General features: G+C 33.6%; 3 protein-coding genes across 5 annotated transcripts in view; 2 read left to right on the top strand and 1 right to left on the bottom strand.

Annotated features, from left to right (window-relative positions):
• Positions 1 to 7,519: 7,519 nt before the first annotated feature.
• LOC6043591 (transmembrane emp24 domain-containing protein bai) lies at positions 7,520 to 12,863 on the top strand. 2 transcript variants are annotated; one of them, XM_038249151.1, is made up of 6 exons: positions 7,520 to 7,917; positions 7,983 to 8,103; positions 8,170 to 8,240; positions 8,401 to 8,415; positions 11,994 to 12,120; positions 12,184 to 12,863. In XM_038249151.1, exons 1-6 carry the CDS (start codon positions 7,729 to 7,731, stop codon positions 12,300 to 12,302), a joined length of 642 nt encoding a protein of 213 aa, XP_038105079.1. In that variant the 5' UTR covers positions 7,520 to 7,728; the 3' UTR covers positions 12,303 to 12,863. The 2 variants fall into 2 exon arrangements, with proteins under 2 accessions (XP_038105079.1, XP_038105080.1); XM_038249152.1 differs by lacking the exon at positions 8,401 to 8,415 and having other exon boundaries at positions 7,522 to 7,917.
• A 5,611-nt stretch (positions 12,864 to 18,474) lies between these two features.
• Positions 18,475 to 19,472, top strand: LOC6054237. 2 transcript variants are annotated; one of them, XM_038256021.1, is made up of 3 exons: positions 18,475 to 18,755; positions 18,864 to 19,032; positions 19,092 to 19,472. In XM_038256021.1, exons 1-3 carry the CDS (start codon positions 18,626 to 18,628, stop codon positions 19,423 to 19,425), a joined length of 633 nt encoding a protein of 210 aa, XP_038111949.1. In that variant the 5' UTR covers positions 18,475 to 18,625; the 3' UTR covers positions 19,426 to 19,472. The 2 variants fall into 2 exon arrangements, with proteins under 2 accessions (XP_038111949.1, XP_038111943.1); XM_038256015.1 differs by having other exon boundaries at positions 18,478 to 19,032.
• A 236-nt stretch (positions 19,473 to 19,708) lies between these two features.
• LOC6043588 (UPF0565 protein C2orf69 homolog) overlaps positions 19,709 to 24,546 on the bottom strand; it is a 76,991-nt gene continuing 72,153 nt past the window's right edge. Inside the window, exon 6 of the mRNA XM_038255993.1 lies at positions 19,709 to 20,318. The gene's annotated coding sequence lies outside the window, so the exon portion shown is untranslated. The remainder of the gene's footprint in view (positions 20,319 to 24,546) is intronic.

The following is a 24,546-nucleotide window of genomic DNA, read 5'->3' on the forward strand; positions in this document are numbered from 1 at the left end:
TACTTTTTCAGCAAAACGCACAATAATCAGCTCGAATGCTCGTCAACTTCAAGAGAAATAAAAAAACCAGTTTAGTTATATTAGTTTACATCGATTTATGGCTTGCCAGAGATCTATGAAAGATATTTTTTAATGAACAGGTATCGAAAAATAAAAATATGTCAGCTTTGTTTGGAGAAGCCATTTCAGAGAACCAAGCATAGAACGGACTGTTAAAAAAGAAAGACCACAAACCATTTGATTAAAATAAATTTAAAATCTTGTCAGATTTTAAACATCTCAATAATTTTTAAAAGTTCAAATCAAACCAGTATCAAAACTAATATTTTGCAGTAGTAATTTTTTAATGTGCTCGAAATTGTAATCTTTTAAAATCCATTAATTTTTAAACTATTTGATTTGTTTGAGGATTTTCAAAATATATCAAGTATTACCACGGACGAACGGACATGACACGGTGTGTGTGTGTGTGTGTGGTCCAATCCAATACCCGCTGGCCGGCAGCGAAATTATGGGAAAGTATAGTTTGTATCAGACTTGGTTTATGCTGATACAACATATCTCAGTCCCGGGTATTAGGTGGTGACAGCCCTCGCGCTGCTTCCAATGACCCATTTCAGAATGGCAGAGATCCTAGCGGCCCAATTCCGAGGTCCTTGGGCATTGTCTGGCCCCGCCTAAACATAGAGCAAGAACCAGACGGGTTCTCGAACTATCTTTAAACTTCCAATCCCATCAGGCAAAACAGGGATCAGCGCGTATATAGTGGTAAATAAATGGCATTTGTATAACACTTCATTATTTTTTCCCTCCTCCTACGAAGCTCGCACACAAACTGGCCCCGACGCCCGACCAACTCGTTGGATTTTCTTCTTTTTTTTCACTTTTTCACTCCTTTTTTTCACCAAGGATGCGCAGGCTTAATCCTGTCATCCTCCGACGAAGCTCGCACACAAACTCACGGACGAACGGACATGACACGGTGTTTCAAAAAGTGAAGCAGGTTTTCTTTTACTCTTTCTTTGCGAAAACCTGCGCAGACGAGATCGCTTATGTCAAAATCTTCGCACCACGTGGTTTAAAACGTAAACAAACCCATCTGATGATGGGCATTTTTTGATATGGTCGTATGAATTTATATTAAAAATACCGTTTCTACCAGTTTGTCGGCAATTTCAGTATCCATGATAAATTGCAATAGAATCATAACGACAAACTTAATGCCAACAAACTGTTTCTAGCATCATATTAATGCTAAATGTTTTAAATAATTATTGCATAAGACATTTTGAGAAATCATGCGTAATCGCGCGATGCTACTTCGATAACTCGAATGTAAATGGCGCAAGTGATAGTTTGCTTCAGAAATTTGAAGAAAATTTGTTCCTGGTGTCATGTCCGTTCGTCCGTACTCAAACGTCAAAATTCAGCTATCGGTTGTTTGAATAAATAATCACAGATTCGATTATTTGAAGCAAATTTGTTGAGATGAATTTAGATAATATTGAGTCCTAGAATTAAGCTTAAATTTAAACAAAGGATTACAACGATAAAGCTTTGTTTGGATTTTAAATAAATTTAAAAAAAAATAACTTCGCGGCCCTTGAGGAATTCTTGATAAAAAAGGTCATACTTAACAGCTCGTTGTCAGCTATTATTTTTTTTCAGCAATTTAGCTATTTTTTAGCATTAAAAGGAAATAAAGAGTTATCAGGAATGGTATTTAATCGTGTTTTTTTTTACATATGTAAAAACAGCAAGTGGAGAAAAACGCATGTCAAATTTGTTCCGCCCATAAGTCTACGTGTTAGAATTTTACGAAAAGGGGATTTTCTTTGGTTTTCTAGAACAAAGTATTACATTTTATTGGGTTTTCTGATTGTTTACATGATTTCGAACCAAACTGCATCACTACTTCAAAATTGACGAAATTACATATGGGACGAACTAGCAATTTGCGGCAGTTTAGGATTCAAATTGAGATTAATTTGGTAATATTGTTATTCACAAAGATGAAACTAATTTTCCGAGGGTAAAATTATCAATCCGGGCTAATGTTCTTTTTTCATTCATTTTATCGAAATTAATTAATGTTTCCATCAAATTTAGTTTGAGGATGCATAACTGGGCTTTGAGATGAAAAAATATAATTTTTTTTATATGATTTTGGCTTTAAGATAAGATTACTATATAATTTGGGTTTAGTGCAGTGTTAACCAACCATGAATACTTCCAAATTATTAATAAAACATCTTAAAAAAACGATTGTTTAACAAAAACTATTTTTAAAAACTTCAACCATGATGTTATTTTATAATTTGATTGATAGGTTATTAGTTGTCATTTAAAACAGAAAATGTAGACATTCAATAGAATACCCTTTCCAGTATGATTGAAGTAAAATTCAACCAGGTTGTTAAATATTTGCAGTAAATTAATAAACCTATTTGAACAGTAATAAAACTATTCTATTCATCCTTTTCCTCCTCCATGATAATCAAGAAGCTCGCTTATTCACAATTTGAATGTAAACAAACCATCATCATCACTCTGTTTATTTCATTGCAATTAAGGTACCCTTTTTGCACTGCTTCTGTGAATGTCCGCCGACCACCAAACTGGTGCACCAAAATATTCCGTACGTGACCAACGACGGTTAGTGCGCGTGCGTGATCATCAGTGATCGTTAATCCTCACCTCTCTCTTCCAGCTCTGATCAGTATCGATCGGAAATTGGCACTCACCGGTTGGGCAGACTTTTATTCTTAATCATGCCGAGGGCGACCGTGAACTTGTCGATTATCATTTTTATATCCTTTGTGATAACTGCAACGCATGCGGTACGCACAACCCCTGGCGACACGTGGAACTGTGAACGAAACGCGTCACGCTGTAAGCTGGAGGTGATCGTCAATTATGGCGAAGCTGGGCTGGAGTTTGCCGTACACTTTAATTGCGCCGCGAAACCGATTTTCAATCAGCACTCACGGAACGTGTTTAGAAATGTGAAGCGTTACAGACTTGAGGGTGATGAAGTCAGTCGGGATGGATTGGGTCTGGAGTATTTGCACTTTCCGGAACAAGTGGAAGTTCTTGTGATGGCTGATTACTGTTTGGAAAGGATTGCTGATGATGCGTTTGCGGAGTTTGCAAGTTTGGAATCATTGACTTTGAAAGATAGCGCAGTTAGAAGGATTGAAACAAAAAGTTTTCAAGGGTTAAGCAATCTGAAGAAGTTTGAAATCGATAGCGTTCAAATTGAATCAATGGATACAGAAGGGCTTAGCGATTTGAGAAATTTGGAAAAAGTACTAATTGTGAACAGTAGATTAATTACCTTCAAAACAACTGGTTTGAAAAGGCTCAATAATGTAACCATTGTTGACTCGACAGTTAGTGATATTAACGAAATGATCATTATGCTATCGGCTTCTGTAGAATACTTCAACGCAGTCAACATAAGCTGTAATCAAGACGCTATTGTTAAGTTGTGCAGCTCTAGCAACAGTTTCCAGCTGAAAACTTTGCAAATAGAACGCTCGAACCTTAAAAGTTTCTCAATGTGCAACTACGACCAAATACAAACGCTGAACCTGTTCAGTAACGAACTAACCGACGCAACGGTGCAGCTTTTTGCACTTAAAAATGTCAGAGTCATTGATCTCAGCTTGAACCATCTAATTCATTTCACGAATACGACGTTATTCGACTGTCCACGTCTTGTTAAGCTGAACTTAGAGCAAAACAGGCTTCAATTTCTTCACTTGAGTCACTTTGAGCATCTTCAGGAGATTATCCTCTCAGGGAACCAGCTCCACGAACTAATCCCAGAACTCTTCGTTCCTTCGATTGACCTCATAGTTGACGACAATCCCTGGGATTGCGTTTGGTTACTTCAGCTGATCCAGCAGCACCCGCAGTACTTCGCTCAGCTCAAGTACCATCAAATTCACTACGGTCTTACGGTTCGTGGCCTCCCTTGCATGGTCCATCTGGCGGTCTCAACATCCACCTCGTCAACCGAACCCCTCCCGCTCAGTACACTTCCCACCATTATACGCCACCCAGTCCAAACGTACCCAACGGTGACCATCGTGGAACCATTCAACGTGCCATCCAAGCTCAAGATCATCCTGGCAACCGTCGTAACGGGACTGTTTGTATCGCACAGCATCCTCCTGGTGTACAATCGCTACAAACGACTACACCACGAGCCCTTCTATCGACGCTTGCCCAAGGAGGATCAGCTGGCACGGTTTACCATCACCACGCGGACGAATTCGTTTCTGTACGAGGCGCCAGCTCCGGAGGTGCAGGAAACGGCACTGCTGCGCCACATCTACGAAGAGTTGCCCGAACGGAGGACGGAAGAGTGCTACGATCATCTGCAGTTTCATCGGTTGGAAGTGGAGGAGGATGTGGTTGATGTTTAGGATAGGAACAAGATCTTTTAGGGTTAGAAAAAAAATAATTTCATTTGAAGTGAAATAAAGTGTTAAAAATGTGAACTGAATTAATTTCGATGATAAATTATATTAATATTGTTATTTTATTTAGAGTTGCTGTATCAAAATCCTAAACCCTGACTGCATAAAAAAAATGAAAAATCAATAACCTAATCTAATCAAGGAATTCTTCTTAAATAAGTAGATTTATGGAATTTAATAATTCTGTATGAAAGTAATTTATTAATTTATACAGTCATGACTTGACTATTGAAAGGCCTTTTAAAAATTTCGCTTCGGATAGACGAATTAGGAAAAACATTTACTTTTTTATATAGGTAATAGTTCAGTTTTCAGTAACACGAACAGGAAACAAACATCAGAACCACGATCAGAACTCTTGTGTGAACTAAAAATAAAACATTGAACCCAATTGTAAAATTTTCTCAGGAATACGATGGTGATGTCAAAACTTTATTTAAAATATGCTCTCAATGTGAAAATTTAGCATGGAAGACTTAATTTCCGCAACATAGACTGGAAGCTCCTTAAAAAAAATAATGGAAGACGCAGATCGATTCTATGCACAATAAAATGAGTCCTGGTTCGACTTTGTACATCTTGTAGTTCTAGAGATATGTTATTTGAAAATGAAGGTTTTTAAACATTTTTTGCGAAAAGGTGAAACTTTGCGGACCACAAAAATCAAAATTGTTGAAACAGCCCTATGAAATTTTGGCTTGATCAGAAAATGGTGATTTCAATTTTGCAATTTTTTAGGCACAAATAAAGTAGCATGAAATTAAAAAATAGATAGTTAAAAAAAATCAATTTCAAAACAAAACAAAATTAAACCAAAAACTTAAGAATCTAAAAATAAAAAAAAGAATTAAAAAAATTACAATTAAAAATTATTTAATGAAAATATATAAGACCTATGGATTTGAAAAAAAAATAGACGCAGTTCGAACTCGAACTCCAAAGTCCTCGTTAAAAATTCACTCCGGATAATCGAATAATTTTTTTTTGTTTCTCAATATTTAGGTCCCTAACCCCTAACCTCTTCTTTAACCCTCTGCTGCCCATTTTCTTTTATTTTTTTTATTTTTTCCGTTTTTATAAGATCATTATGAGCAACTTTTGTTCTACGAAAAACTTTACTTCTCTTGTTTTATGTTTTTCTTGTTTTATTTGTAGTATTTCAATACGTGTTTATCTTGTTCAGTTTATATTTGTTTTTGGTAGTATTTGGCCTATTCTACCACCTTCTATCATTACATTTTGCCTTTCTATTTTTTTCATATTTTTACCGTCTCTTCTTAAATTTTGTGCTTGTTTTTCACATTTTCTGCTCTAGAATGGGACCATAACAAGGACCATTATCATTTAAATTGTAAAAAAAATACGTAGAGGCATAGTCTGGAACACTACAAAAAATACTTCTTTTTAGTTAAAATATAGGAAATGCTAGAAAAAACCACTGCTAAAGTTGACCCCTAAAAAAATACATTTTTAAAAACATTGGAAAAGTCACATAAAACAAGTCAAACTTTCAAACCTAAAATTTTCTAAAATTTCAAGAGTTCTTCTTTCGAATGCTTTTAAAGATCAAAAATTGGTTGAAAAAATGATTTATGGCGATTTTTTTAGATCGAAGCCCGTCTAGAGGCGGGATTGGGTTGTAGAGGGTTAACCTTGAATGTGACTCAAAAAATGCTCCAAAATAACCTTATTTTGTGTAATTTTAAATGATGGCAAGAATAGCAGGATTTGAAAATTTGTAGAATTTAAGAACACATTAATTTAGGAATATGAGAATACTAGAATAGGGTCCTAAGCCCTATGTAAATTAGTATGTACAAAGATTAAAAACACGCTTAGAAACAATTTCTGATCACTTTTTGTTATTTTAATGCAAAAACAAAGTTTACAAGACAACCTTTTTTCGATGGATCCACTATGGTCCCCTTGGAAAGAGCTGTCAAGGAGGACCGAGAGGTTAACTTTTCAAAATTGACTAAAAAATCATTTTAAACTCTTTGTGGTCGTACAAAGGGTCATTGTACTCAGAAAAATAAGCTCTATCGTTGTAAGCAATCTAAGCTTCATTTTAGGACCCAATAAAAAAAATATGAATTTAAAAAATTAACGCCTCGAAAATTAAAATAGTTTATTCAGGAAGGTGCTGTGTCCTATCCCTCGCCTAGACCAGACCAAAATCCATGATAAAGCTGTCAGACCAAATCTGTCAGACCAAGACTGTCAGACCAAAGAGCAAAAAGTAAACAATCTTGGTCTTCGATGTAGGTGCACACAAATCAAGAAAATAAAATTTGGAAAAGAATTTTATTTTTTTCAATTCAATGACTGGTTTTGGACTGCAAAATTGAATGTACGCCATAAAATGATTAAACAGTGCGGCGTCCTGTACACCGACAATTAAATAAGCAGTTAAAAGCCTTATTCTTCCACTTTAATTTTTGATCGCGTTTTCGGTTTACACCTGAACAATCTTGAAATTATTTATACGGATTTGTGATTCCTCTCTTTCCATCATTCCCTTGAGTTTATTTGTTTCTCCCAGGAATTACAAGCGTTCTCACCTCGGATCTCACCGTCACACTCGCTTAATCCAAACTGTCATATTTTATTGCACGAAAGTTCAAAATCTTAGTCAAAATCACTCAGTTATCGTCGAAACAGAGCCTACTCAGAAATGAGTAAAGGAATCATCTGTCAAATTCGAGTGAATTTCACTCTGAAATTATCAAAAATCGATTCAAATTCACCCAGATATGAGTGAAATACACTCAAATCTGACAGGTTTGACGAAAACTGATTGATTTTGAACGTGAGTTTCAGTACTCAATATAAATGTTTTTATAATTTGCCTTGTTGTCCTAATTTTTATTTTAAAGAATATTAAATAACAAAAAATATTTAGAAATAAATATCACATTTTTTTCTCTTGATCACCCCCATCGCCCTCTTCAAAACAACTCACCAGCCACTCCCTCGCAGCGCGCTGAGTTCCTTCCGCGCTCAATCCGTCACTCACTCACGCGCCGCAGCCATCCTGTCAAATACGGCCAGCTCAGCTCCGGCGATCTCCGCTTTGCTTTGCTGTCAAACTTCCCATCCAAAAAAAAAAATCTCTCCGGAATCGCGTCCACAGAAAACTTTCCAATTTCTTCCGTGTCCCGAAACGCGCGCGCACCCAGAACCGTCTTTCCCCCCGGGTGTGTAGTAGATTCGCCGCGCCGAGTGTTCCCAGAGTTGAGCAATGGATCGCTTCGGGGTTGTTTTGCTGGCGCTGGTCGGCGCCACCGCACTGTTCCAGACGGCCCAGGCCATCATGTTTGGGCTGGAACCGAACACGCAGAAATGCCTCAAGGACGACATGCAGGGCAACCAGATCGTGGCCGGCGAGTACGAGGTGACGGGCGCGCCCGGCCAGAAGATTAACTACGTGGTACGTTTTCGGATTTCCCCTTCCTTTTAAAGGGCAATTAGTTAATGATCCGGATTTGCTTTCAGGTGCGGGACAGCAAGGGCCACATCATGTCCCAGAAGGAGGACATCAGCAAGGGCAAGTTCACCTTCACCAGCGAAATGTACGACACGTTCGAGATTTGCTTCATCTCGCAGGTTCCGCCGAGTAAGTTTGCAAAGTTGTGAAATTTGTCAAAAAAAATCGTTGCATAAAATTGCTCTTTCGTTGCAGCGCACCGCGGCGTGAACCAGGAAGTGTCCCTCGACATCAAGAAGGGCATCGAGACCAAGAGTTACGAAGGGGTAAGTGCGGAGGAGGGGCGCTGGAAAGGGCCAAAAACATTTCCGTCTAATTATTGGTTCTGTTTCCTTTCTCTACTTTCTTATCGAAATTTGATAAAAAACGAAATGATGTTGTACATTTAAACTCTGGCGCTATCGGGCGTGTTTTTCGATTCGATAGCAGTTTATGAGTGCTGTAAGTTTTTCGTTTTCCCCCAACAAAAGCCACGTTTTTCTGTGTTTTTATGAAATCAGTTTTCTAGTTTTAGCTTGTGGCTTTTTTTTTTCGTGTTTCAAGATGCAAGTTTGACCTTATCTAGAAATAAGTCACAATCTTGCAGTTTAATTCATTCATTTAACAAAATTTACATCTGTTTTATTTGTCATTACTAAAAATCATTTCGTTCGTAACAATAAGCTTAAACATTGCAGAATTTCAATGTCAAAATTTCATTTGTTTAATACAAAAACGTCTTCTTTAAATAGCTCATAACTCGTCCGGGTTAACCTCGGATCGTTTTGCGGTCTTCGACAAAGTTGTTTGTCATAAAATTTTACATATCATTCTCACACTTGACAAAGATCCGACACATTTAACGCCATTTTTTGATATCTCTTAAGATTTTCCAAAATTTAATTTTCTTTCTTTTTCTTGTCAATTTTAAGTTATATTTTAGGTTAGAAACCCAAATTTTGAGAAAGAAAAAAAAATCTTCATTCATCGGATAATCATGTACAAGATTGTTTTAAATTTGACATCCCTAGTTTTTAATTCTGTTTTTTTTTTATGTTTTGGCTTTATACATTTTCATTTTCTTTAAATTTTAAGATTCCCTAAACTTTTAATTTCAAAATTCAAAAGTTCCTTTAAAAAATCAAGAATTTAATCTCTCTTCAATTCTTAATTCTGAAATTCTTGAATTTTTCATTGGTTCAATTCTTGAATTTTTAGGTTCCTAAATGTTTAAATCCTTCAATTTTAATTTCTTAAATTTTGTCATAATTAAATATCAAAATACTTAGATTATTAAATTCTAAAAAAAATCATTTTAAAAATGTTATATTGTTAGATTCTTCAATACTTAACTGCCGCCATCTCAAATCATCAGAAAATCATATAATTTTGGAGCATATTTGAAGTCATATTTTAGGTTTCGTGAAATTTTAATGAGCACTTCGGAAATTTTGATAATCGAGTACGAACTGTTCTTTTTTCCAAATCCCTAGATTTTTTATGTACCTATATTTTTTTCAATTTTATTTTTTTTAAGTTTGTGATTTTTTAAGTTTTTTCAAATTATATTTTCTGTGATTTTTTTGTTAATTTTACATCAAGAACTACAAACAATTTTTATATTTTTTCCGTTTTTTTATCTTTTCTTTGATTTCTTGTTTTGTTTTGTTTTTGAAATTTTAAATAAGTTTTTTTTATTTCTACAATTAAATTCATTAATATCTAAATTTTTAAAGCATTAAGTTATTTTTTTACATTTCTTACTTTTTAGGTTTTGTTTTTTTATTTTTTATATACAGTCCAGACTCGATTATCCGAAGGCCTCGCATTTTATTATTTAATAAGCAATCAACGATTCAAATTTGACTAAAGTGGAGTCGCTGAACTCGAATTTGATGTTTAAAACAAGAAAAAGAAAAAAAAAACAAAAAAATACAAACCTTCGGATAATCGAAACTTTGGATAATCGAGTTGCATTTCTGAATTTGTCAATTGCCAATTTTTATTTTTTAGGCCAAATATTTTTCAATTTAATTTTTTATTTTATCAACTCAAAAAATCAGGGGACAAAAAAAAACTTCAAAATTTTAATGGAAATAGAAGTCTAATCAAATGAAATTTTCTTTAATTTTTTTGTCTGCGGGTCCCGCCTTTGAATTTTAGATGGGATTTAACCCTTAGATATATTTTTTCTAAATTTAAATATTCTTGGCGCAAAATAAAAAAGATTAGAACATTCAAAAAATTAATGCTCCAAAATTAAAAATTCATTTTTTTATTTTAATAGTTTTTTTTATTCCAAAAATATTGAAAAAAATGATTCAAAAAATTTCGAAGCTTCTAAAATTGTAATTTTTAGAATTCGAAATTTCTAAATTCAGAATTTTAAAAATCTGTAATTCAAAACTAGAAAATCAAAAATTAAAAAAAAATAAAATTTAAAATGTCAAAATTTGAAAATTAAAAAAATCTCAAATCTGGAATAATTTAAAAATTATTAATTTCTTTAAATTCTAAATGCCAAATTTTTTGAAGCCATATTTTAGGTGAGAGATTTTGAAATTTTGAGAAAAAAATATTTTAAATATTGGAAATGATATTTCTTTTGGAGTGAAATTTTAGCGAGATTTTGGAATACAAACTGTATTTGAATTCATAGATTTTGAACTTTTAGACTTTCGTAATTCAAAATATAATGTTATCAAAATTTTAGATTTTGGCTTTCTTAGCTTATGTTTTTAAAGTTAAATAAAAAAAAATTGTTGTTTAAAAGTCCCTCTAGTTTGCAAAAAAAAAAAATATTCATCGGAAAAAAGGATTTTTTGCATCCATTCCTTTGGAGCCTTTAAACATAAAACGAGTTTGTTTGTTATCAAAAAAAAATCTGTATTACTTTTTTTCCTTTAAAAATTGATATTTCTTGAATGTTGGTCGCGATTGGGTTTTAGGTCGGAGCGGATTTGGCGCGGATTTTTTTTCGACTTTCCCGTAACAACCCTGCAAATTAAATTGCATTCCCTGCGTTAAGAATCATTATGAGCATATTTGGGTTGATTTAAAAAAATATGAATTTTTGAATTATCGATGTTTAGTATCGTAAAAAGTTTTTTTTTGCTAAAATTTTTGTTTCTTATATTTTTTGAAAACTAATGATGGCTAAACATCTGAACTAGTGTAAAATGCATTTTGAAACACTTTTTGCATTCAAATGTTGAGACTCAAAAATCAAAATCAAATTATTCGCTCTACAGCATTGCCTTGGCGTTCTCGATTGCGAGATTCCTACTCGAAACTAGGTGTTCGAAGGCTTGATTGTTGAGGCAATTGCAAACCTCTTTTTACACCTTAGCTTCCATCCACCCCGGGATTCGAACTGAAGATCTTTGGATTGTTAGTCCAACTGCCTACCAGCGACTCCACCGAGGCAGGACCCAGGGAGACGACTCCTACACCTGGAATGAGCTAACGACCTAACCTTTTTAGGTTAGTCCGGGGCCAACATTTACTTCCCGTCCGACGGAAGGCGTGATCAGACAAATCTCGTCTCGAAAAATGCCACCGGGACCGTCTGGGATCGAACCCAGGCCGATTGGGTGAGAGGCAATGTTGAGACTATGGCTTGCTATTTAAATTTTTTATACGTTTGACATTCTACCGAGATTCCGATCATCTCTCGCGTGATCGCATTCAAATGACTTCTGTCACCACGCAGTAAACACAAGGAAGACAGAGAGAGAGAGAGAGAGAGAGAGAGAGAGAGAGAGAGATGCGACGAACATACAAAGGAGTTTAATAATAATTTAAATTTTTCAATCTCAGAACGCAGATTATTATTTTATTTTTTCACTATTTTATAAATATTAGCAAAAACAAAAAGAAAGCATTCGTGACTGAATTAAAAAGTTTAGCTTTAATTTCGAGTTTTTTTTGTTTCCCACTAACAAAAGTGTGCTCCTCTCCAGTTTTGTACGCTAGTCGAAATTAGCTCGAAGGTTTTTTTTGTTCAATATTTTAACAATTATTTTTTTTTGTTGTTCCAGATCGGTGAGGCGGCCAAGCTCAAACCGCTCGAGGTGGACCTGAAGCGCCTGGAGGATCTCTCGGATGCCATCGTGCAGGACTTTGCGCTGATGCGAAAGCGCGAGGAGGAGATGCGCGACACCAATGGTAAGAAAAATCATCTTTTTTTTCGTTTCAATAAATAATTCTTTTTTTTTCTCGTTTCAACAGAGAGCACCAACAGCCGCGTGCTGTTCTTCAGCATCTTCAGCATGTGCTGCCTGCTGGGGCTGGCCACGTGGCAGGTGCTCTACCTGAGAAGGTACTTTATCGCCAAGAAGTTGATCTAATTCGTGGTGGAAGGTGGAAAGCGGGGTCAGGAAGAGGAGGCATTTTGGGAGCCGTGCTTAGAAGAAATAAATCAACTTTTTGGAGAAGACAGTGCATCAATCTGAGAAAGAGAGAGAAAACAAAAGTTGAAGATCTGTGCTTTGATACGAATTGCGGGGGTATTAAATAAATTGAGACGGGGTTCAAAGAGGGAACAAACAAAACAAAAACACAGAAATACTTATTTGAAAATCCGATTCAGTTTCGTTTTGCTTGACGTCGTAAAAGGTCGCAAATATACTTTTAGGTTTGTTTTACTCATGCGTTATTTTGAGTTTCTAATCAAATTGAATAAACACACCGAGTGTAGCTTACAATTTTTTTTTGTTGGACGGTGTATCGACTCGAGCTCAAATATGATTAGACCCGATTATTCACCTATTTTTCAGTTCTCTCCCACACACAATTAATACAATTTGTTTCTGGTTGTCATAAAAGAAGGTTTTATATCTAGTTAATTTAGGCATCGATAAGAAAACTAGGTTTGACGCAGTGAAATAAATGAATTTAAGAAAAGAAAATTGTGTCTTTTACTTCGAAATGTTCTCATTTTTTGTGAGCCTAAATAGTCTCATTGGCCACCGAAAGAGTGCTTCCCAAACACAGATGTGACTGACAAATTTGTTTCAGGGTGCTACAAGGAAGGACAGCTTCAAGAAACCTATAAAGTCTCACAAGGTAGGTGATTAGGCTGAAGCAAAGCAATCACACAGCACTCTGATGCCAAATCAACTCATTTCCAAGCTGGTCTATGACGCCGTCTCCTTCCAACGTGGGTCTTATTTGGGCGAGGTCATCCCAGAAGCCGTCGACGTAGTTTACGAAAAGGCCATGGCAAACGGCAACTTAAGCTTGTTACTTTATCTCACAAACGATAAAGTGTATACCCCAGGGTTACCAACAATCGGCAGTACCGACCGAATCCGAACGTTCCACGCAGTCAATAGGTTAAGCCAGCTCAAAACTGATGTCGATGAAAATTTATCATCAAAACGTTAAGACAATGTTAATTTTTGACGAAGAACTCCAAAGGGCTCTGATTTCTGATGCGATTTCAATCCAGTAAAGTGGAAAATGTTGCGAGTTACGAAAATTGTGCATGGTAAGCAGTTGAAGTTCTCGTCCGTGTTTGAGAAGGGCTCTGCAGTGTAACTGCAACACGCAAAACCAAAAACAAAACTGGCGAAAAACGGTGTGATCGTGGAACGGAGAAAGCTTCACCTTATCTAATCCCGAACAAGGACCTCTTCACACGTCTGCCAACTCTGGCCAACAATGCCAAGGTGACCGCTATATCTAAAAGCTCACCGGCCGAGGAATCAAGATCGGGTGCCGAGTCGGGTGCGCTATACGGTGGAGAAATAAACAAAGAATTGGAATTTTCCTTTTTGAATGCGACTGATAATTACAAACGTTTCAAAATTTTTGTAATCGATATAATAATCATTAGTTTTTTGGTCGAAATGGAGTTAGAAAAAAAAGTTGTCTTTATAGTTGTCGGCAATCGTGTCGCCAACTATTGCTAGTATCAACCAGCAACTTCTGGATTATGAGTCCACTGCGCTGTCCGATCGATCCACACTGGAGGAACCAATATGAAGGTAAACCAGAGTGAAAATAAACAGGACAATAATCATAAAAATATCTATTTTCTTACTGAAAAATTCAATAATAATCTGAAATTTTAAAATTCAACGATAAAAAATTATTCAAAAATAAAAAATACGGAAAAACAAACATTTTTGAAATTTCAAATAACAAAATAATAATGAAGGAAATTTCAACATTTTATAATATCTGAAATTTGAAAATTCAAAATAATAAATATGCAGAATTGAATAATAATTTGAATATCAAAGCAATATCAAAGTATTCATAAATTAAAAAAGGATAAAAATTTCAAAAATTACAAGTCAAAATTTCAAAAGTTTTAAAAATCAAATTAACAAAAACCCCGGAATTCTAATATTAAAAAATTCTATTTTTAAACAAATTCAAAAAATAAAAATTCTAGAATAAAAAATTAAGAATTCATGTATTTTAAAATCTAAGAATTGGGTACTAAGGCCATATGTCAATTTTTATGTACAGCGGTAAAAAACACGATCAAAAACCATTTCTGATCACTTTTTTCATTTTAATGCAAAAAAATAATGACAAGACAATTTTTTTTCGATGGACCAACTATGGTTCCCTTGGAACGAGCTGTCAAATAGGAACTTTTTTTGTCAAGAAGGGCCGCGAGTTAAATTTTTCAAATTTGATTTAAAAATCCATTTTAAACTCTTTGTGGTCGTACAAAGGGTCATTGTACTCAGAAAAATAAGCTTTATCGCTGTAAACAATAATATCAGCAATCTAAGCTTCATTTTAGGACCCAATCCAAAAAAAATAAATTTAGAAATTTAAAAATTTAGAAATATAAAAATTAAAGAATTTTATAATTTAAAGATTTCGAAATAAAAATATTAAAATTCAAAAATTAAAAAAAAAACAAAATTCAGAATTAAAAAAAAATTACAAATTTTAAAAATTAAGAATTTATTAATTCAATAATTGAAAATTAAGGAATTTTCAGAATTTAAGAATTCAAGAATATAGGAATTTAAGAATTTAAGAACTTAAGAACTTAAGAATTTAAGAATTTAAGAATTTAATAATTTAATAATTTAATAATTTAAGAATTTAAGAAATGAAGAATTTAAGAATTCAAAAATTTAAGAATTTAAAAATTTAAGAATTTAAGGATTTAAGAATTTAAGAATTTAAGAATTAAAGATTTTAAGAATTTTAAAATTAATAATTTAAGAATATAAGAACTTAAAAATTTAGGAATTTAAGAATTTTAAAATTTAAAAATTTAGGAATTTAAGAATTCAAGAATTTTAAAATTTAAGAATTTTAATAATTGAGTATTTTAAGAATTTATGAAAAACTTTCAAAACATTACTTTATAATTTTCTAATTTCATAACTTCGTAATTTCATAACTTCATTACACGGGGACATGAAAAATCAAAAGAGTCACGAAGAGAATGCGCAACATTTCTTGACAGCGTTCCTTCCTATCTGCATACTTAGCTTTAGCTATAAGTACAGTATGAAGTTCTCGTTAGAATAAAATAAAAAGATTAAAATATTCAAAAATCCAAATTCTTAAAAAAAATAAAATTGAAAAATTAAGAAAAATAAAGAGCCCAAAAATTTAGGAATTGAACAAACTGCAATGAAAAAAACAATGAAATACGGAAATTATATTATTTAAAAAATCTTAAACTCAAAGATTCTGAAGTTTTAAAGCTCCAGAATTATTTTTTTCAATTTTAAAATCCTTCAATGAATTGTACAATTTTTGAATACATTAATTTTGATGTTCTAAACTTTCCAAATTTTGAATTTTAGATTTTTTTTATTTGGGAATTTTTGAATTTGTAAGTCTTACAATTTTTTAAATTTCAGATTTTTTGAATATTTTGAATCACCAATTTTTTAAACTTTGGAAATTTTATAATTTTTAAGTTTTGAATTCTTTGAGTTTAGATATAGGGCTTTTTCTAGTCTGAAATTTACCAACGAGAAGTTTGTCATTTTTGGGTTAAATTATTTTTTTTTTCACTGGGCCTAGAAAGCCTCATTTCTGGAGCAACATTTGAAAAGGGCGCATAAGCATTTTGCAGGTGAAACTATTTTGCTACTTCCCAGGCAATATGCAACTTTTTTTCAAAACCTATTACGTTAAACGATAGCTGGGAAGGCCAGCTATTGTTTCCCACTTTGAATTATAAGAAATAATTACCTTAAGCTTGAGAAATCGACGGTAACATTTCAAAAGGCATCTTGTACATTTTCACGCAGATAAATACTGCCTTATCAAATTGATAAATATCATTACTTTTGATTATTGTTCTGATAACGTTGAATTATCGTTTTGATAAACTTTACGTATCGAAACGACAATCTTCTTTATCATTTTGATAAATAGCATTATTGCTAGATTTTTTTTTTCCGTATGCACGTTTTTGCCTGTCATTTGAAACATAAACAAACAAACCAAAATGAGTGAGGAAACGAACAAGTTTCTTTAAAGACGTTGTACCCGGAGGATTTGGCCAGCTTACAAAATAAAGGTCGTCTGTCGGTCGAGTCCAACTGTGTGTAAAGGTCAACGTGCTTAAAGAAGTTGAGGAACCACCGTCCCTCTCTTCCTACTGTCGTGGTTTCACCGGAGAAATTGGAATCCTCCAAACTCACGGTCACAATGATCAAGTCCGCAATGGCGAGTCCTGCTGCTTCCGCAACTGAAGAGACGCACCCATGCTGGCCATATTGGAAAAGCAACTGCAGTTTTCTGGAAGAACCAGAACCGGAGCCTAAGAAAAAAGGGAAACCGAAGAATCTGGCACCCAGGAAGAAGAGGCTGGCTGACGTTGCCAATGGAACCGGTGAAGGATAGTGTCAGATTTGCGCTGAATTTCAATAGGTGAGTTTTAAAATAAAAGTTGGATTTCTAGTTGGTCGTGCTAAACGTGCTTCTTTTCAGTTGCGTGTTTCCTGAACCAAACCCTACCAGAAATCAGGACACCGTCAAGCCGCTTTTCGACGTCTTCGTCCTTGTAACACAACGCACCCAGTATCGAGAGAATCCTCCGAGGTGGAGTTTCGACCCGATGGCCCACCACGGATGCACATCTACAACCTGGAGAGTCCAAACCTCTGTCACAAATGGCAGCAACCGATGGACCATTCACCGAGTAGGATTATCTTCTTATGGTATTACAATTTTGTAACAAAATAAAGTTTAAAAAGCAGCATATATTTTGTTTGGTTTTATTTTATATACGAAGAACTAGCAGTGGAAGGAAGATAAATAACATTTTCAATTTGATAAAATACTTTATCTTTTCTATAAACTCATTTATCGAAATGATAAATATTTTTGTCGAAATGATAAATTTTGCTTTTGACGTTTCTCAAATGACGTTTATAAAGCGATAATATATTTTGTCAAATTGATACACATTGTTTATTAAACTGATAAGAAAAATTATCAAATTTGATAAAATAAATTATTGGTTGCCAACCGATAATTTAATTTATCGAAATGATGGCAGAAACTTATCGAATTGATAATTCTTTTTTCTGCGTGTTGACACTTTCTGGGTTATTGCATATTCTGAAAGTACTCCTAATATGCTACCTCTCCACCAAAAATGAGCAAAAGTTACTTCAGTAAAGTCTGTTTAATCATGATTTTAAATAAAGTAACATAAACAAAATCTCTGCCATCAGCAGTCCCTGTTTATATAGCCATGTCAACCTGTCAAACAAAAGACTACATGAACCTCGTGACGAAAAAAAATCATCATGAAAAAAGCGCCATGTACATTCGGCGAAGAAAAACGAATCATAACAAGGCGTCCCCCTCAATGACAGCAGGGTATCACGTGATATAGACGTTGGTGATTTCAAAAGAAGTTATGTTTGTTTTACTCAAATAAAATTAAATGATGTTTTATTGAATTTGGATGATTAAGTATCAATAAAAGCAACGTTTTTCATCGTTTGTTATTATTAGATCATCTTATTTTGCTTTTATATTAAAATGGGAATTGAAAATGGGTGCTCAACATTCAAATGCGTTTTTCTCAAAACGCATGGTTTGTACATGATGCTTTTTGAAATGTTGGCGTCGAAATAGCAAAATAGTTCAAACTGCTTAACCGCCCTTTTCTCGTGTTGCTCCAGATTTTAGAAGTCAAGGCTCAGTGAAAAATACATAATTTTACCCAAACATGACGAACTTCTCGTCATCAGTGTCCTGATGTAAACAATGATTGAGCTCGAGCTGTCACAGCCCTGCGAAATATGTTGACTAATATATCGGGCGGTCAGTCGAAAACAAACAGCTGGAAGTCGACTGACAAAAAGCTTTTACTGGAAAGCGATAGCAAATCTGATTCAAACAAACGTCTAGCAGCCATGTAAACATACTTTGAATGCGTTGATAAATTTTTGACTAGAAACCCTTGTAACACTAACATTCAACAGAATGTCCAAACTAGCGAAACGGTACTGCAGTTGTTGTTTCCTCACAGTTTTTGGTCGATGAGGCATCATCACCCCCCTCCACTATGACAGCAACGCGAAACGTCACGCGAACGATGTAAACACGGAACAAAATCTAAAGTGCTCAGATCTTTGTCCAGGAAGTCAATTTGGAAACGCAAAATCTCCGTTTAAAAAAAATCCACTAAATTAGTTTTAGCAAAAAGTTCCCATTCAAAATGCGCAAAACATGGGTCAAGCGGGACAACATCTACTACAAGCCGTTCTACAAGCAGAAGCTCAAGATGACCCTGCTCGGGGTGCTGCTGATGGCGTTCGTCTTCTTCGGCTACCAGTTTTTCTACATCAGTCAGTTGCAAACGACGGAGTCTTCGCTTCACACTAACCCGCAAACTAACCGGCACGGTTCGGTAGTGGCCGCCAGTAGTAACGTTCCACCTCCATCACATTCGGCAGGGAATAATGGCGCCGGAGGGAAGCAGCCAAGCAACAACAACGCCGTGCAGGACGAGGGAGGGGGAGGAGGAGGGGACGGCAACAGGACCGCCGACTTCCGGGGACCGTCGGAGGACGCGCGGTACGTGTACGTCGAGAAGGTTGGCAGTTACGAGAAGCGGATTCTGCGGTGAGTGAGATTTTTGAGTGAAGTTGAGAGATTTTGGACGATTGACGCCTTTTTTTCAGGGGCATCCGGTTGCGCGACCTGGACGCGTACCAACCTGGATCGTCGGCGGCGTTCCGCTGTCTGTCGTCGACGCGCCACGTCAGCTGGGCGCGGGTCAACGACGACTACTGCGACTGCCCGGAGGACGGGAGCGACGAGCCGGGGACGGGGGCGTGCGACCGGGGCAGGTTCTACTGCCGGTTCCAGAAGCGGCATGCCACGGGGAGGGGCGGTTACACGTCCGTGCCGAGCGGGTGGGCCAACGACGGGGTGTGCGATTGCTGTGATGGGTCGGACGAGTGGCTGAGTGGGGCGGATTGTCGGAACACGTGCAAGGAGCGGTTCCCGTACTGATGGGAAGGGTCTTTCTACTCGCGAAAATAAATTATTCTAGTGTTACACAAAAGTTTGACGTTTTCTTTCAAACTCCACCGAAGAAAAAAAACGCCCCGCCAGCTTTGATTCAAACGTGACAAATCGTTTGCTTCTTCTTCTTTTTGTTTGCCGCGGAAAACTTTTACTCCATAATTTCTAATCTTACCGAAAAACATCGACTCTAATTTCTTCTGACACTTTCATTCCGAAAAATACGACCTAAATTCACGCGCTTGCTTTGATTGTTTTCAAATCATCTTAATTTTCTTCTGAGTGCATTTAATTTAAAGGTTATTTTCATCGAAAATAAGCAGCTTTTTTGTTGTTGTCAAAATTCGCTCCAAATTGAATACTTTTTGTGTTTGTTTGTTTGTTGCTGTTTGCTGCTACTCACTAAAAACTCGCCACTTAAAAACTAGCCTGAAATATCGTCGCACTCGCTTACTGCTACATTCTGGTTTTTTTCTTAAACAATCAAAGGAAAATTATACCTAAACAAAAAAAAAAAGCTTTAAAATAAATTCTCTCGCGCACATGATCCAGCATTCCAGAAGTTACTGTATTTTATAGAAAAAATAATGTTCTACACTTTTTAAATGAAATATATACCTACTAAATCTGTTATACTCAAAAAAAGAAAAAAAGAAAGGAATCCACAATCATTTTTTGAAATTAATGGCATGGTAAGAATTTTACACTGGTTTTGCAAAATAAACAAAAAGAAGGAAAAAAAAAGGGAGGAAACTGTACAATTTTTTGTTGTCCACCATCAGCCGCCGTGTGTTGTGGGAAGAATGCGCACAATAATCCTCGAGAAATGCATCGCGATTGCGTTCGTCCTTTTTTTTGTTGAGAGGGGGATGATTTGGGAGCTGTGAAATAGAGAAAGAAAAAATGTTGAAGTTTAGTTAAAATTGGTTGGATTTCTTCGGTAATAAGTTAAAATTGGTTGGATTTCTTGTAATTTTTATCTGGTAGCACTGCAAAGGTTTGTCCAATTTTTTCAAATTAGATTCTGTGGAATGATTTGAGATATTTTTTTTTTTTTTGGTTTTTAATAATATAAAACTTTTTATGATACTTTGATACTTAAAAAAAAAAAACTTTTGAGACCAAGATCGCTTAAATTCAGTTTTTTAAGAATCCTCCAACATCGACTCCTCTTTTTTGATATTTAATATTTTTATAATTAGAATTTTGAAGTATCCATGTTTATTGTTTCTTAAATTTTCTGAATTGTAAATTATTAAATATTAGGACTAAAGATTTTTTTTAAATATGGGTTTTAACAATTTTAAAGTTTTTTTTAAAAAATGTTATGGTATCTTTTGTATTAAGTTTTTTATATTTGTAGTTTTTATAGAATTACTTTTTTTATTTTTCATTGTAGATTAATCAGTTTTCAAGATTCTTAGATTTTTTTTTAAATTTTTGTTAGATTTTTAGTTTAGTCTTGAGATATGTAAATTTTCCACGAAATTTTCAGTTTTTTTATGCCTTTTTAAATTCTAGATTGCTTGATTTATAATTTTTAGATTTTTTTTACGATTTCACCATTTTTTTCAAATTTACCGTTTTTTTCAATTTTTGGCCGTTTGGATTTTTAAAGAATTCCTGATTCTTCGACTTTTAAAGATTTTTGGTTTATTGAAATTTTTATTCTTACATTCTTTTTAAAAGTTTTTTTCGATAATTAATTCTCTGTATTGTGGATTTTAAGTTTCCTTTATTTTCAAGGCTGTGAAGATTAAAAATTTTACGAATCATAGATTTTTAAATTGAAATTTTTTAATTTGAGATTTTGAGACTTAGAATTTTTAGATTTTTATTGTCCGGTTTTCATCTTTTTTAATATTTATTTAGATTTTTTGATTTGTTAGAACTGTAGATTTGTATTTTTTCAATATTTTTAATGATTAAGATTTTTAAATAGGTTTCGTTTTAGATTTCAAGAAATTAAATTTATTATGCATGGACTTTTAAGATTTTACCAGAGAGAAGGGAACGATACTCGATATGAATACTCTTTGATTTTACGATACTTTGAACTTTTCATATTTATTATTTTGTTATTTGATGATTTTTTGATGATTCGATTTATTAAATTTAGATTTTTCATATTTTTAGGATTTTATTGATATATTTTTTTTATTTTATAGAAATAAAAATGTAAATATCTTTCTTGGATTTTTATACAGTCAAGACTCGATTATCCGGAGTTTTGATTATCCGAAGTTCGATTATATTGATATTTTGGCCGCCATCTTAAATTTTAAAATTCTAAATCACTTTAGAGTAGTTTAAGGATCATATTAAATCTCAACAATCAATTTATCCGAAGTGAGATTTTGCCAAGGCCATCGGATAATCAAGTTCGGACTGTATTTTTTAAATTTTAGTTTTGAGGATTTGAAAAACTCTAGATCCTAGGTATCACTATTTTGAAGTTTTTATTTTGGGCATTTTGGATTTTCATATATTTTTTTTACCATCTCAAAAATCTATTTAAATTTTTAAGGTTAAAAATTATTATTGAACTTTTCTAAAGATTTTCAAATTTTTGGATTTTAAACTTTTAAATTTTTATTCCAGATTTTCAGTAAAACTGTGAAAATTGACAAGTAACAGTTTGTAAACATAGAATGTATTCTTCTCACGTTTTAACACATTTTAAAATTCTACGGTTATCAAATTTTAAAGTTTACCATTTTTAACTTTAAAAAATAAAGATTTCGATATTTTTCTGATTTTTGATTTCTACTTTTATCTAATCTAATCTAATCTAATCAGACCCTAGCGCAGCCAATCTTTCGAAGGGATCCTGGAGAGTGCCTTAGGTTAGATGACGCCTAGCACTTTTCTTGTCATTTATTAACATTTGTAGTGCGCCATTGCATTAGAATGCATTGAAACATCACAAGCGTTAAACCGGCCAGGCCTACTGCGTAAAGCCGTATCGCAGAGATGACTCGTAATTGGGTTGAGTTTGAGCACTGAGTGTTCGAACAACAACACAATTCTGAATCGACAGGGGAGGAAGAAGCGTGGGGACACACCACCATACGCTCCGAGATTTTTGGTTGTATTCGTTGGGAGCACCATGCTAAGAAGGTTTGGTACTCCGGGACCCTCTGGGATGGGACATTGTATTTCCACGAATGCCCTGGACTCTATTTGCCGTGGTTATAGCGCCACAACTCGCTCTCTGTAACAGTATTCCTAATTCCAGTACACGCTCACCAAGTCGTCATGGCCTAGTGGTTAGCATTTTTGCTTACCAATCCAAAGGACGGAGGATCGAACCCCGCCTCGAGCGACTTTGATTTTTCGTTCATATTCATCATTTCAAATTTATGTGTTCTTAACTTTCTCGTTGGGAGCAGATGGGAATTGAACCCAGAACCATTCGCTTACAAAGCGAACACCGCAACCAATCAGCCACGGCCGCTCCAAAGATTTTTGATTTCTACTTTTAGGTTAAAAATTCATGTTTTAGATTTTTTTAGTTTTGCATTTGGAGATTTTTAGATTTTAAGCTTTTTACAGTAGATTTGTAGATCTAAAAAAAAAATATTTCGAGATATTCCCATAATTATGCTGCGAAATACCACAAACATCACCGGATCACCGCAATTTTTAAATTTTGTGATTTAAAATTTTGCAGATACTTAAATTTTGTTTTTTTTTAGGCCGCTGCAAATATTTTCCAAAGTTTATGTCGTTTCAGTTTAGATTAGATATAATTTTAGTTTTTTTAGATCCAATTTTTTTTTTTGATTGGTAGATTTATATTTTTTTAAGATTAATAATTTCTTGTTGATTTTATTTTATGATTTTGTAATTATCTGATTTTTGAATTCCAGGATTTTGAGATATTGAGATTTCAAATATCTAGCCATTAAGATTCTAAGAATTCAAAGTTTTTTTTTATTTTTGGTTTTAGAATTTTTAGATTTTAAACTTTTGTTGTTTTAGTTAATCAGAAGATTTTCAGGTTTATTTCAGGTTCTTAAATTTTCGGATTCTAAATTAAAAATATTTTTATCTGCAACTTAAATATTCTTAAGATTGCTTGAATCCGAATTTGTAAAATTCTTGGATAAAAAACTTGAATATTTTTTATTTTTAGATACAAAAATCTATTGTTTTTAATTTTAAGTTTTTTTTTTAATTTAGAATATTTAGATTTGTAGATTTCTGGAGTTTTTTTTTTAAAAAAAGGTCCAATAATTCAAATTTCCAGTTTTTGGGTATTTTTGAAACTGCCTTGAGTCAGGGGTAGCAAAAAAAAAAACACCCAAAAAGCAAAAACTGAAAATTTGGTTTATTGGACCATTAAAAAAAAACTCCGGATTTGGAAATGTTTAGTTAATTTAAAAAAAAAAAATAACAGCTTTTTAAATATCAATGATTTTTGTCAATTTTTCAGCTATAAAGGTTTTTTAAATTTCTAAATTATTAATTTTTAAGATCTTGTTTTAAGATGTTTTTTGAATTTTTTAATTGTGAGATTATTATATTTTAAGTCAATATACAGATTTATATTTTTTCAACTTAAGAAAAGAAGATTTATTGATTTTAATTTAAGATTAATTATTCTATACATATGAATTTCTCAATTTTACAACTCTTAGAATATTATTTTATTTCTTTATTTTAGATTTTTTAAATTTTATTAATTTTAGATTTTAAAATGTATAGATCTTTTTAATTTTTCTATTCATACATAGATGATTAAATTTTAAATAAGTAAATTTTTAGGTAAGATTTGTGAATACCTTTTTATATGTAATAACTCTTTTTATTACCTTTTTGGATAGTAGGATTTTCAGATTTAAATTTTTATTTTTTATTTTTAGTTTTTTAATTTAAAATAGAGTCATTCCTGGTCGAGAAATTGGTCGATTTCAGTTAAAATTGGTTACAAGAAATTGTAATCGAACAACAAAATGCTTATGTGCAAACATTAGGCTAGACTTTTGATTTTTTTTAGATTCCTAAATTATTGGTTTTGCTTTTAGATTTGAAGTTTTTTTTAATCTGATGATTTTTGAGATTTTCCAAATGGTTTTAGAATTTCTAGGTTTTTAAAGATTTGAA

The sequence above is a fragment of the Culex quinquefasciatus genome, chromosome 1 (genome assembly GCF_015732765.1).
Source record: "Culex quinquefasciatus strain JHB chromosome 1, VPISU_Cqui_1.0_pri_paternal, whole genome shotgun sequence".
Lineage (NCBI taxonomy): Eukaryota > Metazoa > Arthropoda > Insecta > Diptera > Culicidae > Culex > Culex quinquefasciatus.

Bases quoted from the DNA above. Each gene is read 5' to 3' on its own strand.
- LOC6043591 (XM_038249151.1), top strand. From the start codon at position 7,729: ATGGATCGCTTCGGGGTTGTTTTGCTGGCGCTGGTCGGCGCCACCGCA. The intron at 8,104-8,169 runs GTAAGTTTGCAA...CTTTCGTTGCAG, and splicing joins CATCTCGCAGGTTCCGCCGA to CGCACCGCGGCGTGAACCAG. The intron at 12,121-12,183 runs GTAAGAAAAATC...TCGTTTCAACAG, and splicing joins GGAGATGCGCGACACCAATG to AGAGCACCAACAGCCGCGTG.
- LOC6054237 (XM_038256015.1), top strand. From the start codon at position 18,626: ATGCGCAAAACATGGGTCAAGCGGGACAACATCTACTACAAGCCGTTC. The intron at 19,033-19,091 runs GTGAGTGAGATT...CCTTTTTTTCAG, and splicing joins TACGAGAAGCGGATTCTGCG to GGGCATCCGGTTGCGCGACC.